Below are 18,642 nucleotides of genomic sequence, written 5' to 3'. Positions count from 1 at the left end.
ATCTGAGCTGCTATATAGACAAACATGCACAAGTGAAGGACAGAGTCATACTAGTCACTAAAACATCTGCTTGGGACTTCACACCTGAAGTTCGACAAGCGATAAAAGACAAGAGGAAAGCAGAACGCAGATGGAAAACAATCCTTCCTGGAGATTCATCTCCAAATGCATATTTCAGCCAAAAATCACTCAACAACGGTCATCAGACAAATTAACATCTCAACCTAGGATTGAAGCCAACGAGTCAAGTCCAAAGTTGTAGTTTCAAACTTTTGTTCAGTATCTTGAGTAAACACTTTGAATCGACACTTCCGACATCTGATGACAATGAAGTAATAGCCAGACATTTTCGGATTATTTCTACAAAAAGATCCAAGAACATTCATGACAAGATTTCGTCTTCTGCGGCTATGGATGAAGCTGATATTCCTCCAAAAATGTTTGATGGCACGCCTCTTACTCATATTGATAGTTTCACTGATATTTACCAACATTAGTGCTGATTATTAACTCTTCTACTTCATCTGGTTATGCCCCAAGTGTACTCAAGTCAGCTCTACTTAGGCTACATCTGAAGAAATAAAGCCTTGATTAGGAGGATCCCAAAAACTACAGGCCTGTTTCAAACTTAGCATATAAATATCCAAACTCATTGAACGTGCAGTCTCCAGTCGTCTCATGGGCCACCTTTCCTGGCATAACCTCTATGAGGTGTTCCTATCAGCCTGCAGAGCACACCACAGCACAGAGATGGCCCTGCTGAAGGTCCCGAATGACCTACGATGTGGTATTGACACAGGACAAGTGGCCCTGCTCACATTACTTGGCCTAAGCAGTGCCTTTGACACGACTGATCACCAGAGACTCCTCAAAAGACTTGATACAGAACTTGGATTCAGCTTTATCCTGGCTGGCATCTTATCTACAGGACAGGACTCAAACCGTTGTTGTTGGTGAGTCTGTGTCAACCGCATCTTGGCTTGAGTGCGGAGTCCCTCAAGGATCCGTGCTTGGTCCGATCATCTTCACCCTCTACACTGTTCCACTTGGCTTTGTTGTAGCAAACCTTAATCTTGACCACTTCTACGCAGATGACACGCGTCTCTCTGTCAGACATCAGACTGTTGCCAGAAGATATTCATGGATGTCATCAAATGCCTTGAAATTAAATTAAGAGAAAACAGAGTCCATTCTTTTGGGACAGGCTGGAAAACGCAAGCAATGTGACATTACTAGTGTGTGTGTCTGTGGAGCAACCATTCCTCTTTCTTCCACTGTCAACGATCTGGATGTTGTTACCGATCAAGATCTAAGTATGACAGAACACGTTAAGTATGTTACTAAAACTTGCTACTCCCATCTCCACAATATCAAAGGCCAGACCGTTCTTACCAAAGATGCCTCAAAAACTCTCTGCCTCAGCCTAGTCACATCTCATATGGACTACTTTAACAGCCTTTTGGCCGGATCTCCATCTTGTGTCACTGACCAACTCCGATGCATACAGAATTTAGCTGCTCGCATTACCTCCAAGATCACCAGAAAAAAGCACATCCTACCAACTCTAAAGGACCTTCATTGGCTGCCCGTAAAACAAAGAATCTCCTTCAAACTATCCTGCCTCGCATACCAGTGCATGACTAACACGGCTCCAGTCTAACTCTCAGATCTTCTTCAGGCTTATGCACCATCTAGATCTCTCAGATCAGGGAATCAACACCTTCTTGTTATCCCCAAAGTCAAACAAGCTAAATATGGACACCGTGTCTTCTCCTATCCTGCTGATAAAAAAAATTCTCCCCACATTTATTTGTATATGTTTTTTCTCAAAGATTATAACCATTTTAGAAAGTTATTCGATCTGATGACTTGAAAATTATTTCAAGGGATTTAATTGAGAGAGTGTGAAGCAGAAAATAGTGTTTTCTCCCCATCATTTCATTATATTCTTATCTATTTTCAAAGAACTCTGCTTTTAGAAGAAAGATTTCAAGCGTAATAATAAGAAATTGATAAATCATAATCTGATATTGACATACTACATTTTGAAATAAGGACTGCTCCCTTATTGACAGTCTCACCAAACAAAAATAAACATCTCTTTTTTGTTTCATACATGAACTGTTCTTTAATAACTTGATTTACGTTGAGTTGATGAAATGAAGCAATCATATACTTACAAAATGCACAAAACCTACATCTGCTTAAATTCGTCTGCTAGCTGCCATATTGAGAGAGGGAGTGTTCATTATATTTATTTTTTTTAATTTAAAAAAATATATTTTGGGTTTTCTTTTAATAAAATATTTCATGAAATAGAGAAACACACTTGGAAAAAGTTAATAACCTCAAACTTTAAATATTCAACTCTCCAATTATGACCTTCTGACCTTTTAGCAACCTTTTCCACAACCACTTTGTACAGTGCTCAAAAGTACTATTTGCACCATATTTCAGCTTGGAACCAAACTTTTTATTTAACTAGCATGTCTGATGAATACAAAAAACACAATGTCTTGCTTTCATCACAAAACTTCCACGGGACTTGAATTCTGTACCCATCCTACCAGACTACCATGACCCCCTATCAAACAATACCATAATGATTTCTGTTTAAATTTTATTTTACATGAGATGAATTTAACTTATCACTCACACCATCATTTGAGTTAATATAGATAATTTTATCCCTATTATATTTTATCCCAATTATAAAAAAATCCTATTGCATATCATATAAAATTTTAGGTGTTCTAAAATGAATGAATTTATGGCTTTTCTTTTGAATTCAGCTCACAAACTTTACAAACACATGTTCATATGTTAGTAAATGCCCTTACATGAAATGAATATTGCTGTATCATATATCTGATTGTCAAATATCGTTATATCAATATATTATTTGGAATTTAGAAAGAGCAAAAGACATAACTAGGTTTACACTAGGACTCCTCCTTACATATGTGAACTCTGTATGTTCCAGCCCATGAATCTACTGACAGTACCTCCCTACAAGCTTAAGACCTTCAGTCACAGATCCTTCTCACACACTGCCGTGGTCTTGTGGAACTCTTTACCCTTTGACCTGAAGCTCACACCAACTCTGGGCTCCTTTAAAAGCCATCTCAAAACGCACCTTTTCATTCAGTTCTATGACTCATAAATAACTCACTCATGAGGTACATATTGTTTTAATTGTAGCGCGCCATGAGCATACTTACGAGCGTGGATTTGTGCACACTATAAATAGGCAATATTAGTATTATTATTATTATCATTACACTAGTCCTCTGGATTACTTTCTGTAGCACTACACAGTACTGCAGGACTCTGGTTCTCTCATGGCATTTAGAGATTAAGCTTTTTGTCTTGAATACCGAAGTAAATGAATTGTTTAGAATATTTTTTTAGTAATTAGTGTTTTTTAGTAATTGAGGCACCCTTATCTGAGTTCATTTATGCGCATTATTTTGGTTGCTCATGATTCTGCAGAATAATGTCACAGAAACTGCTTTAAAAATGTGGCGATACTTAAAAATATTTCTAACCTCAACAGTCTTATTTGAAGTTTTAAGTGAAATTGTTTGTAGCAAACTGCTAAAATATAACTCTTACTTTCCTTAACTAAAGGCTAAACATTTCAACCATCACTATATGAGATCATTTTGAGGGGAGGGGAGCATGAATAAAACGACACAATTTTAATTTTCAGAAAATTTCTTTTTAATTTTGGACATTATCAATTATGGGCCCTTTATTGTAGAGAGAGGAAAATGTGTTGCATTAACAGTGTTTCAGTCCAGATAACCTAATAATAACAAACTTACAAAGCTTTTTGGCATTACCCAATAATATATGACATTGACAGGAAACTGACAAGAATAGCCTCAGCCTAGAACTTACTGTGCCAATTACAAGATAAATGGGTTTGTGCAATTTTGAAACATGCAAAATTAAGTTTAATGGAATTTAATCATTCTTATCAACAACATTGTAATCCAAAAGTTGCACAGTACATATGATATAGGAAATGCAGTGGTTTTTCAATCATGTGCTATGTATGCAGGAAAATGATGAGAACGAGGCCAGCCAAGGTGACGTCATGACGTCTACTGCTGTCATCCCAGTAGGAGTAGGAGGGGACACGGGTCAGGACATCCCGACTCAGGAAATCCCCCCAGTGGATGTCGACAGCCCAGTCATCAACAACAACACAGCTACCTTCACAGACAGGTATGTCATCATGTCGACATTGGTTCTTTTTTGGTGGGTAACGACATCACAACCAGAATCGAACAGAAGCCATTAATACATTTCTGATCTTATACCAGGTGTTTGTTTAGTTGAGACGGTCCGACTTGTTTCCTGGCAATAAGAAACACTTGTTTGTGACTTGGTTCACTGAGTGTCGCTGTACACCAGTGCAGAGGTTGATCAGGGTTTCAATCATTGACATGAGTGAGTGAGTATGGTTTTATGTCGCTTTTAGCAATATTTCAGCAATATCACAGCGGGGGACACCAGGAATGGGCTTCACACATTGTACCCATGTGGGGAAACAAACCCGGGTCTTCGGCTTGACAAGCAGATGCTTTAACCACTTGGCTACCCAACCCCCCGATAGACAGGAAATCTCCATTATTATCATTGCTAAATTATTATTAATACAGACCCATGAAGATCTGGGTTCGAATTGGTCTTCAGCAACCCATGCTTGTCATAAGAGGTGACTATCAGGATGTGGTGGCCAGGCTCGTTGACTTGGTTGACAAATGTGATCATTTCCCATTTGCGTAGATCGATGCTGATGCTGTTGATCACTGGAGCGTCTGGTCCAAACTCGATTGTCATATAGCGGGATTATTGCTGAGAGTGACTTAAACAGCAAGAAACATTTTATATTCTTAGTCTTTGATCATTACTTTCCAGGGCTCGATTTAGTGCTTTGTTACTTGCACTGGTGCAACCCAATATTATAAAATGCAACCTAGTTATTAGTCTAACTTGCACCAGGTGCAACTCAAATTTTGAGTCGGTAAACTCTGAATAAAACATCTAAATAATTCAATAGCATATTTCTTACATTACCAATTGCAATAAAAGCAGTGCAACTGGAATTTGGCTGGGTTGTTATCTTAGGTTGCACCTGGTGCAAGTAGGTTAACATCTCTTACATCAAGCCCTGCTTTCTTTACGGTTTCACTTGAATTTTTTCTCTCAAATTATTCTGAAATGAAACTATTGCTGAAATACTGTTAAATATAGCATTCTTGTGAACTTTAGTTCATTTGAAGCAGATGAATTTAAAGAAATGAAAGTGTAAACATACCTACAAATATCTGACAAGTTAAGTTGTTACATACTAGTAGAGTGCTGAAAAACGTTAAGACATTAAAATTCTTGTTCCTCATAGGAGCGGTGGGGTATCCTGAATGGTTAAAGCATGTGCTCGTCATGCTGAAGACCCGGGTTCGGTTCCCCACATGTGTACAATGTGTGAAGCCCATTTCTGGTGTTCCCAGACATGATATTGTTAGAATATTGCTGAAAGCGGCATGAAGCCATACTCACTCACCCCATCAAGAAAACATTGTTCCCAATCCAAATTTGTGTTTATTACTTAGTTGCCGAGAAAAAGTATTCAATTTTCATGTTTGTGACCAAGCAAGGTCACTGACTTTAGATATTTTAATTTAAAACAGAAATAAAATGCGAAAATACATGTATATTCATTGCCTCCCTATACTGCCAACCAAATATACACCCACGTTTGATGGTGGCTTTAAATGAAACAATAATGGTTAGTCAATGTCAGGGCTTGATTTAAGGGATGTTAACCTACTTGCACCAGGTGCAATCTAAGATAGGAACCTAGTTGCACAAGCCAAATTCCAGTTGCAATGTAGTGTGCTAAAATGACAGAGGTTTTGGTGCACATAAACATATTTTCGTGACGTAGTACAACATAGAGACACAGCTGATCCCAGAGCTGTCAGAGCTGAGAAGTGTCTATAAATGGCAATGTTTCGGTGTCATGGCTATTCAAAGTTTAGAAGAAAAATGAACTCACATACTTAGATTTGTTATTGATTTATTTCTCAAAAATTGACTTGCACATGGTGCACTTTTGACTAATAACTAGGTTGCACCTTTTGATATTGAGGTGACCAGTGCAAGTAACAAAGCACTAAATCAACCCCTAAATGTTGATATGTATTATTTTTCAATTTTGTATTCCTTGCAGAAGGTTGTTACAGTTTGACATACTCTGGCATCTTGTTTACACATGCACTGCCTAGGAGGTTATCAGACAATGAAGTATAGGTGGATTTATTACACTTGATGTGTACAAGAAAGTAGTAATGTTCTGACATATGAAGAGGCCTTATAAGGCCTGAAAATGTTGATATAGTTGGGCATCATTATTGTATTTTGGACAGTAAGTTTGGAGCGCATCAGTGACTATTTTGCACTTGGCAACATTGATGACATGAGGAAGAGAGTTTTAATGGATGTCTTTATTATTGCAAACAGTCTTCGGGAAAGGTAATTTAGTTAACTGGCCCCAATCAATAGTCAGGACATTAACAATTAACATTACAATGCCAAGGTCGTTAGGAATGGCTGCTTTGTAAATATGTATCGATGCTAATTAAAACCTTGGTGTTTTAATTGCCCTGAGACTTTAATTAGTAACAACATTTGTAGTGGTTTAAGCTCATCAAGATAATGGTGTCTATAAGATGACCAAGTATTACTTGAAGTCAATTATCATGCTTATGTAAGCTGTTAGATTAAGGGAGACAGTACTGTAAATCGATCTGGTCATGTTTGTCTGGGGCAGATTTGTTGTACTTACTTCAGGTTTTGTTTATTTAACATTGTCATGGTTGTTAAGACTGGCTACTGTGTAACAAAGCTAATTAGGTTATGTTGTAATTAACCTGAGGCACTGATTGATGGCAACAGTTTTTGTATTTTGAGTCAAGTAAGACATGTCAGTGACATTATTTGTTATCACTGAACTAAGCTGGCTTCTATCAATACTGACATTCATGTTTTTTTATGTCAGGCTAGAAAAGATTTAGACATGTTTTTCACTTTAATTTTGTTTCAGTTTTTGTTCACACTTTATGATTTATCGGTATTCAACTTCTAATAAACCATAAATAATTTCTCTGAATTTGGATTCTCTGAATTTGGATTATTGACTAAAAAGATTAAATAAAAAGAATGATATTGGTCATATCCAATTGTTTTGGCAATCCATGATCAAATCATTGATATAAACATGATAAAAATGATTATGTTTATATATCTTTTTATCAGTGTTGTATCAATGTGAAGTTAACCTGACCGTACATTATAGGATACCATGAATGAATCAGTGTTCTAGTTCTGTATTGATTTTTTTGAAATATTGTTGTGTTTTGTAATATGCTGAAAACTAATTGGACATGCCTTTACCATCTGCCAGACAAAAACAATGTATTCATCTGATTGCAGAAAACCAGAATCAAAGGATGCCATTGGGCACATAAGATAATTTAGGTGTGCGTTTGTGAAAATAAGTGTGCCCATATGTTGATGAACTGATGAACCAGTTAGATTTAAAACACTGCAATAATTTCAAGCACTAAGAGCCTCCAGCTGTTCATCACTTTCCACATAGGTTTCCGGTGTACCCCTTGACTCACAAACAAAATGATCTGGTTTACCATCCCTGCCAACTGCACACTTGGGTTTCTACACACTTGGCATAAGTATCGTGATGTGTATCACATAATCCCTTAAGAAAAACAATGTGTATCACATCATCACTCAACTGTAGCAATGTGTATCACATCATCACTCAACTGTAGCGATGTGTATCACATCATCACTCAACTGTAGCGATGTGTATCACATCATCACTCAACTGTAGCGATGTGTATCACATCTTCACTCAACTGTAGTGATGTGTATTACATAATCCCTTAAGAAAAACAATGTGTTATCACATCATCACTCAACTGTAGCAATGTGTATCACATCATCACTCAACTGTAGCAATGTGTATCACATCTTCACTTGACTGTAGCGATGTGTATCACATCTTCACTCAACTGTAGCGATGTGTATCACATCATCACTCGAGTATTGTGATGTCAGTCTGATGCATATCATCATATTGTAATAGAAACGATTAATGCTCATGAAGTCAGTCACAGGATTGTCAGGTCCTTGAACTTGATAACTCAAAGATCACCATCACATGGCTGGAGTACTGCAGTAAGGTGACAAACAAACAAAAAATATGAAAATTTGATATTACTTCCCAACAAATATTCATTAGTTAATCATAACATACCTGTTACCAGTTTAGTTAGCACTAAACTTTTAATGAGCTATAACTAAGATAAACAGAATGTTGGAAGATATAAATGTAGGTAGGACAGGTACGGAATGATGCAATCAAAAGATTCACACATACCAGGATAGGGAATCCAAAAGAAACTGATGATGTAATAATATTTAATGAAGATCTTGCACTTTGAGTGTTTAACATTGGCTCACCGAATGCACCTTGGTCTGACATGGATTGTGTTATCAAGGGCTACCTTTGACCTTTGTGTATCAGGTGATAACTGTGTGTATTCCTGGTGGATGTCAACAGACTGGACTGTCAGTCCTGGAACGTCAGTGTAGGGGATCGTGTCTCACTGCTGCTGGACCGTGTGACTTGCTTCCTTGGTGCCAGTTGCTGACAAGCCACGACTCTGGGACTTGATCTTAACGCTGTGGTACTCTTTGACAATGTTGTTTCACAGTGTTATAATCCTTAACAGCTGAGGATCACAGGAAGGGTGTTTGTTTTCATAAGGACTACACGCTAGATTGACCAGTCTCCATTTACCCCCCTCATCCCATTGTCTTTCCAATGGCATAATGGACGCTTGGCTGTGGTGTTTGTTTTGAAAGAAGCATCGTTAAGGAGAAAGTGTAACTTTGTTTTGAAGTGTATCTTATTTAGAAACATGGATGACAATATAAGCACTCCAAGCGCTATTTGACAGTAATGCTTCCTTGTGAACAGAACTTGTGAACAGAAGACGTTCTCTCTACAGTGGATAGCAGATGACTGTTTTGAATTTGACTTTTGCCTTACTGAGCAAGTCCATGGTGTTGTGTGTCTTCAAATAATGACAGTAGGCTCTTGTTCATCTTTCAAAATGAGCTCCAAAGAGGGAGATACGGTTACGTATACCATAGATACAGAGTAAGTACATCTGAGAACTGGCTTCATCTGGCTTCAACACACATCATCATTGAGGTCATCAATTCTCAGTCACCAATTTTCTTTTTGTAAGCATGTTTGGGGGATGTTTCCTTAGGGTAGATTATTGGAATAGAATAAGAAACATTTGCATGTGTGGAAAGTTGACCCAATATAAACACTCAAAATAAAGAATTGGTTTTTTTTTGTATGATCATATTCTTTCTATTTTGCCATTGAATTCTTTATACCTGTATCCCTATTACAAGAAATAGTTATGGGAAGGGGAAGGGAATAATGCTAAAAATAAATAGAATAAGGGAGAGCAGAAATCAGGATGCAGTATCTTTTTGGTAAAACAGTTTGACATTCACAAGCTATTCAAACATAGGAAAAGGGTAAAGATGTGTATGAAAAAACATCTGACTATAGTTAATCTGAGATGATGACTATAGTTAATCTGAAATGATGACTATAGTTAATCTGAGATGATGACTATAGTTAATAATCTGAGATGATGACTATAGTTAATCTGATAGTTAATCTGAGATGATGACTATAGTTAATCTGAGATGATGACTATAGTTAATAATCTGAGATGATGACTATAGTTAATCTGAGATGATGACTATAGTTAATCTGAGATGATGACTATAGTTAATAATCTGAGATGATGACTATAGTTAATCTGAGATGATGACTATAGTTAATCTGAGATGATGACTATAGTTAATAATCTGAGATGATGACTATAGTTAATCTGAGATGATGACTATAGTTAATCTGAAATGATGACTATAGTTAATCTGAAATGATGACTATAGTTAATCTGAAATGATGACTATAGTTAATCTGAGATGATGACTATAGTTAATAATCTGAGATGATGACTATAGTTAATCTGATGATGACTATAGTTAATCTGAGATGATGACTATAGTTAATCTGAGATGATGACTTTAGTTAATCTGAGATGATGACTATAGTTAATCTGAGATGATGACTATAGTTAATCTGAGATGATGACTTTAGTTAATCTGAGATGATGACTATAGTTAATCTGAGATGATGACTATAGTTAATCTGAGATGATGACAATAGTTAATCTGAGATGATGACTATAGTTAATCTGAGATGATGACTATAGTTAATCTGAGATGATGACTATAGTTATTCTGAGATGATGACTATAGTTAATAATCTGAGATGATGACTATAGTTAATCTGAGATGATGACTATAGTTAATAATCTGAGATGATGACTATAGTTAATAATCTGAGATGATGACTATAGTTAATCTGAAATGATGACTATAGTTAATCTGAAATGATGACTATAGTTAATCTGAAATGATGACTATAGTTAATCTGAGATGATGACTATAGTTAATAATCTGAGATGATGACTATAGTTAATCTGATAGTTAATCTGAGATGATGACTATAGTTAATCTGAGATGATGACTATAGTTAATCTGAGATGATGACTTTAGTTAATCTGAGATGATGACTATAGTTAATCTGAGATGATGACTATAGTTAATCTGAGATGATGACTTTAGTTAATCTGAGATGATGACTATAGTTAATAATCTGAGATGATGACTATAGTTAATCTGAGATGATGACTATAGTTAATCTGAAATGATGACTATAGTTAATCTGAAATGATGACTATAGTTAATCTGAAATGATGACTATAGTTAATCTGAGATGATGACTATAGTTAATAATCTGAGATGATGACTATAGTTAATCTGATAGTTAATCTGAGATGATGACTATAGTTAATCTGAGATGATGACTATAGTTATTCTGAGATGATGACTTTAGTTAATCTGAGATGATGACTATAGTTAATCTGAGATGATGACTATAGTTAATCTGAGATGATGACTTTAGTTAATCTGAGATGATGACTATAGTTAATCTGAGATGATGACTATAGTTAATCTGAGATGATGACAATAGTTAATCTGAGATGATGACTATAGTTAATCTGAGATGATGACTATAGTTAATCTGAGATGATGACTATAGTTATTCTGAGATGATGACTATAGTTAATATGTGACTGATTAACTATAGTTAATTGAAAACATGGGGTATTCTTTAGCTTCTTTTTAATAGTTAAACATAGGGCACAAGCTATTTATTATTCATCTCAGCATCCTCACGACTATATTTCCCATGTGCATAGGTGGATCCAGAGGGGGGTGCAGAGGTGTGGACCCCCTTTTTTGTCCTGAAAGTTTTATATATCATAGGCGGATCCATTTGGCTTCAGGCAAAAATGAACTGGTGCACCCCCTACCCTAGTGTTCTCAAAAAGCTGTATCCGCCCCTGCATGTGGGTAAAAAATCAGCACATAATTACAAAATGGACAAGGTGTGGTACATATTTAAACGCCAGTCAAGTTAAAATTGTTTAATTTAAATAAATTCATATAAATTTAATCATACAACACTAACACTTCAGGTTGCCGTATCTTTCTGTCAAATCACCCCTCTTTCGATTGGGCATGTGTGCAAAATATGCATTATGTCGGAAAGCGCATGTTAAATCTCCAAATCATCATAAATTTGTTCTTGAGATCACATGGTGGAAAACAAACTTGGTTCAAATATCATTGAGACTTCGATGTCCTCAGGCATGTGGAACGTTACACATTTTACTAATGAATGCACGAAAGGTCTGATGGTAAGCAGGTTATCACTGTGAACTACAGCCAACATTTTGACCTGTTTAGATAACACAATCAAAACACACTTCATGCTGTCATCGGTATGGTATTATCAAACTTGTGTACTGCTGTCAATAGGTGTAGGGAAAAAGAAGCGTGTCAATGATTTATTATATTGATAAGTAGCTCACCTGCCTTCACCTGCTGACTGAAAATGAAGTAAGCTTGTAGCACATTGTCTGGATGTCTGTCATTTAACTGATATATCTGGTAAAAAACTACATTGTTCAAAGAGTTGAAATTGTTGAAGGGATTCCCTTTATTTTATCAATACTATTTGCAATGGCAACCATATTGAAAATGATATTTTAGCCTATTGCCTAGCCATTTCTAAATTCCAATACTTCATACAAGTTGTTGATTAAATATGTGCACCGCCTCGTGGTGTAGTGGTTAGAGCATCCGCCCGGAGAGCGGAAGGTTTGGGTTCGATCCCCGACCGAAAGACGTTAAAATATGGTACTTGTTGGTCCCTGCCTGGGGCTCGGCATTAATGGGTACAACAAGGACTGGTCGGCTCAGAGTCCGTATAATGTGACTGAGTGGGGTATTCTTGCTTCACTGCGGCATGGTATCTCAGTGAGCTAGCTCTAAAAACCAGCTTCAGTCTGGGCTAGTACAAGCAGCCACACATACACATACACAATCATGCACGTCATCATATGAGCGAAATATTCTCAAGCACGACGTTAAACCCAATTTCACATCACCACACCTAAATATGTGCAATGGTTTGAATTAGTATGTGAACATAAAATATGATGTCTCAAAGATTCCGTTCTAATTTTAATCATTTCGGTAAGGAGATATGCAGCAGCGAATAGATTTTTAACTGTTCGCGATAACGCAATCAAAACACACACTTCATGATGTGTTATCATTAACTTGAGTACAAATGTCAACAGGTGTGGAGCAATAGAAGCGTGTTGATTTCACTCATGGTCTATTGATTAATTACCGTAGCTCACCTGCTAATTGAAACTCCTATTTGGGATTTTGTAACAGCATAAACCATGTAGTAATTGTGTGACATCCGATAACTTGAAATGACCTTACATATAGATGTATAAATCCCATCTCAACACCATTGGTATGATAGCACGAATAACTGCTCTTGTTAAACATTAGACTTAAGGAATACACTCATTAGGTTGGACAGATCACTCTAGTTGAACATGCTGTAACAATCAGATGATTTGGGTTGTTTTGTTTTTTTATGTTTTTTTTTTTTGTTTTTGTTTTTTTGGGGTGGGTTGGGGGGGGAGTATCATCATACTGTTGTTGCTGAAATCTTGATATTGTGTTGTGAATTTTCGTCTCTAGGTAGACATAGTTAGTCCATGTGTTTTGTCATTCATTTTCTTTTACCTTTTCTGTATTTTCCAAAAATACTAAAATCATTTCAAATGTAAAAATGTCAGCATTAAACTATGTTGAAAAAATTAAACATAAATAAATCCATTTAACAAAACTTTGACGTGTTTAAGAGTTTACTTGGGTGGTACCACAGAAAAGACATAAGAGGTTATAAATGAAGGAAGTCTGTCATTATTGATTAGGCCAGATATTATGTAAACCAGACCTGGTTGATACTTTCTTCTAGGTGGATTATTATATCATATAGGTCAATATGAACATCATCTACATAGAAATATATAATTTCAAAGTATATGAATTCATGGTGTACCACTTATTCATTTTTCAGATTTGCACCAGACTGGTGGCACATGTCATCTCCTGGTGGCTCTTGTTCAATTATTGCCTCAGAGCCATAAAACTCTATGACAACAAAAATCAATTAGTCTGGCCATAGAATGATATTTTATACCGGCAGGTGTTTGTAAAGATATGTTCACAGGTATATATAGCCAGACCCAAATGTGCAGCAAATGTACAACTTCTGACTGCATGTTGATATAAAGGGATGGTCTGGTCAGGGTGATTTGTATATACCTTATAACAGAACTACTAAAACTGGTATTAATGCAATGATATTAAAAATAGTTTTACGTTATTGCATTTTATGCAGTGTTCAAATACAAAGTTAAAATACAGTGTTAAAATTCCTCTGAAACAAAAAAAATAAGAAGCATTTGAAATTCCAATTTTGAATGAAATACTGTGCCTTCCCAATTTACTTGGTGCATTTAGCAAGACATGATACCCTCAAAGATCTGGGCTATAATTGGTCTTCAACAACCCATGTTTGTCGAGGCAAGTAACGGATTGGGTGGTCAGTCCGGCTGACTTGGTGGACACATGTCATCGTATCCCAATTGCACAGATTGATGCTGTTGTTGATCACTGGATTGTCTGGTCCAGACTTCATTATTTTCAAACCATGACCATTTTGCTAGAATATTGCTGAGTACGGCATTAAACATGTTAAACGTCAAACAAACAAACAAATAGCAAGACATGAAGTTAGTGAGTGAGCCCAGTGTTTATCTTTGCGTTAACCGGCAGACTAAATCCTCAGTTTGATGTGATATAACTTATGAAAGGGATTAACATTTATTACCACTACGAATGGTGTTAACAAACCAACAATGAGAGGTCAGGGCTAATCTTGAACCCGCTTGTGGTGTGATTGGTGTGTACCCCACACACAGCATCAGCTGATACACTGTATGTTTGTTTCAACTGTATGTGGATGTCATGTCTTCAGTGAGAAGTAAGCCCTAGCCACAAGTCTTCACTGTTACTGCTTGAACCGATCTATATGTTCGATTTCTGCATTCCTCACCTTTCTTAATACTTTACTCTCTGTTTTTAAGGGAGTGTAATGGCCACTTGCTGCAGAATGGTAAGGTGCACCAGAATGGTTCTGTCCAGCACGAAGTATCGGTTACAGAGACCGAAGAGAAGGAGAAAACAAGGAAGTCTTCTAAGGTGGGATACAGACCAGGGGCCTGTTTCACAAAGCGATCGTAGCGTTATGATTGTCATGTTAGTCAATGTTAAAGTATGGGAGTTAAGATCACCTTAGTCGTATGATTGCTTGGTGAAACAGGGCCCTGCCCTGGCGAGGTAGGAGAAACCAGTGTATTAATGAGGATTTGTTTCAAATATAATGTGTTCAAAGAGTAAATAATGTCAGTAATCTTTATGATACATTGAGAAATTTATGCATTACACTGATGCTTTATGAAGAGGTATTCACTTTTCTTTTGTAATCGTCATATGATAAGCCCAAGAATTTTTGTAACAACATAACTTTAAATTTAGACGTTAATGAACAATAATGTTTTCAGGTAGTGAAGCGTCCCCACATCACGGAGAAGGTGGTATTTGTGGTGTCCGTGGCAACTGTCAGCTTTTTAACACACTGCGTCATCTCTGCTCAGTACCTCATCCCGTACTTCTACTCCATCACAGCTCCGATACTGCTGCTGATACGGTGTATCATGTACTGGTGAGTTCCCCTCCCTTCTCTCTGAGTCGCAATATCCCATTTCTAGTAGTACCCTCTCAGTCTGTCCCAGTATCTTATTGTAACCTCCCCACCCTACTCAGTCTAGTTCCCCTCCCTTCTAGTACCCTCTCAGTCTGTCCCAGTATCTTATTGTAACCTCCCCCACCCTACTCAGTCTAGTCCCCCTCCCTTCTAGTACCCTCTCAGTCTGAGTCGCAATATCCCATTGTAACCTCCCCACCCTACTCCAGTCTAGTCCCTCCCTTCTAGTACCCTCTCAGTCTGTCCCAGTATCCCATTGTAACCTCCCCACCCTACTCAGTCTAGTCCCTCCCTTCTCTCAGTCTGAGTCGCAATAGTCCTATTGTAACCTCCCCACCCTACCTCCAGTCTAGTTCCCTCCCTTCTAGTACCCCCTCTCAGTCTGAGTCAATATCCCATTGTAACCTCCCCCACCCTACTCAGTCTAGTTCCTCCCTCTAGTACCCTCTCCCTCATATCCTGTTGTAACCTCCCCCACCCTACTCAGTCTAGTTCCCTCCCTTCTAGTACCTCTCTCAGTCTGTACTCAGTATCCTATTGTAACCTCCCCACCCTACTCAGTCTAGTTCCTCCCTTCTAGTACCCCTCAGTCTGAGTCCCAGTATCTCTCCATTGTAACCTCACCCACCCTCCAGTCTAGTCTCCCTTGTAGTACCCTCCCCACTCTCCCACCAGTCCCTCCCACCATCATGCAGTTCCTCATTCCTGGCCCCTTCCCACCTCCTAGCCAGGTACATCATCAAGGACTGGTCAGTCCAGTCCCCTTCCTTGTAGTACCCTGCCCCCACCCTCTCTCAGTCTAGTCCCCTCCCATTCATACATCCGTGATGTTCCTTCTCATTCCCAGTATCCTTCCCACCTCTAGCCAATGTAATTCCCCCACCTGGTCAGTCCTAGTCCCTCCCTTGTAGTAACCCTCCCCCACCCCATGTTCCTGCCTAGTCCCCTCCCCTTGTAGTACATCCATCATCTCTCTAAGTTCCTTCCCTCCCACTCACAAGCATCATCATGAAGTTCCTCATCCCTCCTCCCACCTCTAGCCAGTACATCCAAGGACTGGTCCCTCCCTCAGTCTAGTCCTCCCCTCTTGTAGTACCCTCCCCCCACTCCCTCTCAGTCTAGTCCCTCCCCACCCTCATACATCAGCGTCCCACTCCCCTTCCCTTCCCACCTCTAGCCAGTACATCAAGGACTGGTCGTCTAGTCCCTCCCTTGTAGTACCCTCTACCCCTCTCAGTCTAGTCCCTCCCACTCATACATCATGAAGTTCCTTCTCCGTTCCGTCCTTCCCACCTCCTAGCCAGTACATCAAGGGACTGGTCAGTCCTAGTCCCTCCCCTTGTAGTACCCTCCCCCACCCTCTCTCAGTCTAGTCCTCCCCACTCATACATCATGAAGTTCCTTCTCATCCTGTCCTTCCCCACCTCTAGCCAGTACATCAAGGACCGGTCGTCCAGTCCTCCCCTTGTCCCTCCCCACCCTAGTACCCTCCCCCACCTCTCAGTCCTAGTCCCTCCCACTCATACATCATGAAGTTCCTTCTCATTCTGTCCCTTCCCCACCTCTAGCCAGCACATCAAGGACTGGCCAGTCAGTCCTCCCCTTGTAGTACCCTCCCCAGTCCAGTCCTCCCACAGTCCTTCCACCTCAGTCCTCCTCCCCACTCATATCATCAATACCCCAGTTCCCTTCTCATCCCTGTCCCTTCCCCCACCTCTAGCTAGCCACCCTGTGCATTCCCCACCCTCCCCATTCTGGGACTGGTCAGTCCCTAGTCCCTCCCTTTGTAGTACCCTCCCCACCCTGCTCTCAGCTCTAGTCCCTCCTATTCATACATCATGAAGTTCCTTCTCATCCTGTCCCTTCCCCTAATCTCCAGTACTTCAAGCGACTGGTCCGTCCAGTCCCTCCCTTTGTAGTAATTCCTCCCCACCCTCTCTAGTCTAGTCCTCCCACTCATACATCATGAAGTTCCTTCTCATTCTGTCCTTTCCCACCTCTAGCTCAGTACATCATGACTGGTCAGTCCAGTCCCCTCCCTTGTGTACCCTCCCCACCTGCTCTCAGTCTAGTCCCTCCCACTCATACATCATGAAGTTCCTTTCTCATTCTGTCCCTTCCCACCTCTAACCAGTACATCAAGGACCGGTCCGCCCAGTCCCTCCCTTGTAGTAATTCTCCCCCACCCTGTCTAGTCCCTCCCACTCATACATCAAGTTCCTTCATTCTGTCCCTTCCCACCTCTAACCAGTACATCAAGGGGACTGGTCCCCCTCCCTTGTAGTACCCTCCCCCACCCCTCTCAGTCTAGTCCCCTCCCACCTCATACATCAGATTCTTCTCATTCTTGTCCTTCCCACCTCTAGCCAGTACATCAAGGACTGGTCGCCTAGTCCCCCTCCCTTTGTAGTACCCTCCCCCACCCTCCTCAGTCTAGTCCCTCCCACTCATACATCATGAAGTTCCTTCTCATTCCCTCCCTTCCCACCTCTAGCCAGTACATCAAGGACTGGTCAGTCTAGTCCCTCCCTTGTAAATTCTCCCCCACCCTGCCTCAGTCTAGTCCCTCCCACTCATATATATCATGAAGTTCCTTTCTCATTCCTGTCCTTCCCACCTCTAGCTAGTACATCAAGGACTGGCTCAGCCCAGTCCCTCCCTTGTAGTAATTCTCCCCACCCTCTCAGTCCTAGTCCTCCCCATTCATACATCATGAAGTTCCTTCTCATTCTGTCCCTTCCCACCTCTAGCCAGTACATCACCCCTCTCTACTCTAGTCCCCCACCCACCACCATCAGTTCCTTCATTCCCTTCCCACCTCTAGTCCCCTCCCCCAGTCCCTCCTCCCCTCCCCCCCACCCTGCTCAGTCTAGTCCCTCCCACTCATACATCATGAAGTTCCTTCTCATTCCTGTCCCTTCCCACCTCTAGCCAGTACATCAAGGACTGGTCAGTCTAGTCCCCCTCCCTTGTAGTACCCTCCCCACACCCTCTCTCAGTCTAGTCCCTCCCACTCATACATCATGAAGTTCCTTCTCATTCTGTCCCTTCCCACCTCTAGCCAGTACATCAAGGACTGGTCAGTCTAGTCCTCTCCCTTGTAGTACCCTCCCCCACCCCTCTCAGTCTAGTCCCTCCCCACTCATACATCATGAAGTTCCTTCTCATTCTGTCCTTTCCCACCT

At 39.6% G+C, this 18,642-nt stretch overlaps 1 protein-coding gene across 1 annotated transcript in view; it reads left to right on the top strand.

The window, feature by feature from the left end:
- The window catches only part of LOC124269165 (glycerophosphocholine acyltransferase 1-like), a 42,159-nt gene that overhangs the window by 15,951 nt on the left and 7,566 nt on the right, over positions 1 to 18,642 (top strand). The window contains exons 4-6 of the mRNA XM_046704178.1: positions 4,067 to 4,233; positions 14,778 to 14,892; positions 15,255 to 15,415. Of these exons, the coding sequence (XP_046560134.1) occupies positions 4,067 to 4,233; positions 14,778 to 14,892; positions 15,255 to 15,415 (443 nt within the window). The remainder of the gene's footprint in view (positions 1 to 4,066; positions 4,234 to 14,777; positions 14,893 to 15,254; positions 15,416 to 18,642) is intronic.

The sequence above is a fragment of the Haliotis rubra genome, unplaced genomic scaffold, assembly GCF_003918875.1.
Source record: "Haliotis rubra isolate DU_JTF1 unplaced genomic scaffold, ASM391887v1 Scf1425, whole genome shotgun sequence".
NCBI classification, from domain to species: domain Eukaryota; kingdom Metazoa; phylum Mollusca; class Gastropoda; order Lepetellida; family Haliotidae; genus Haliotis; species Haliotis rubra.
This window is presented reverse-complemented; position numbering and strand designations above follow the sequence as displayed.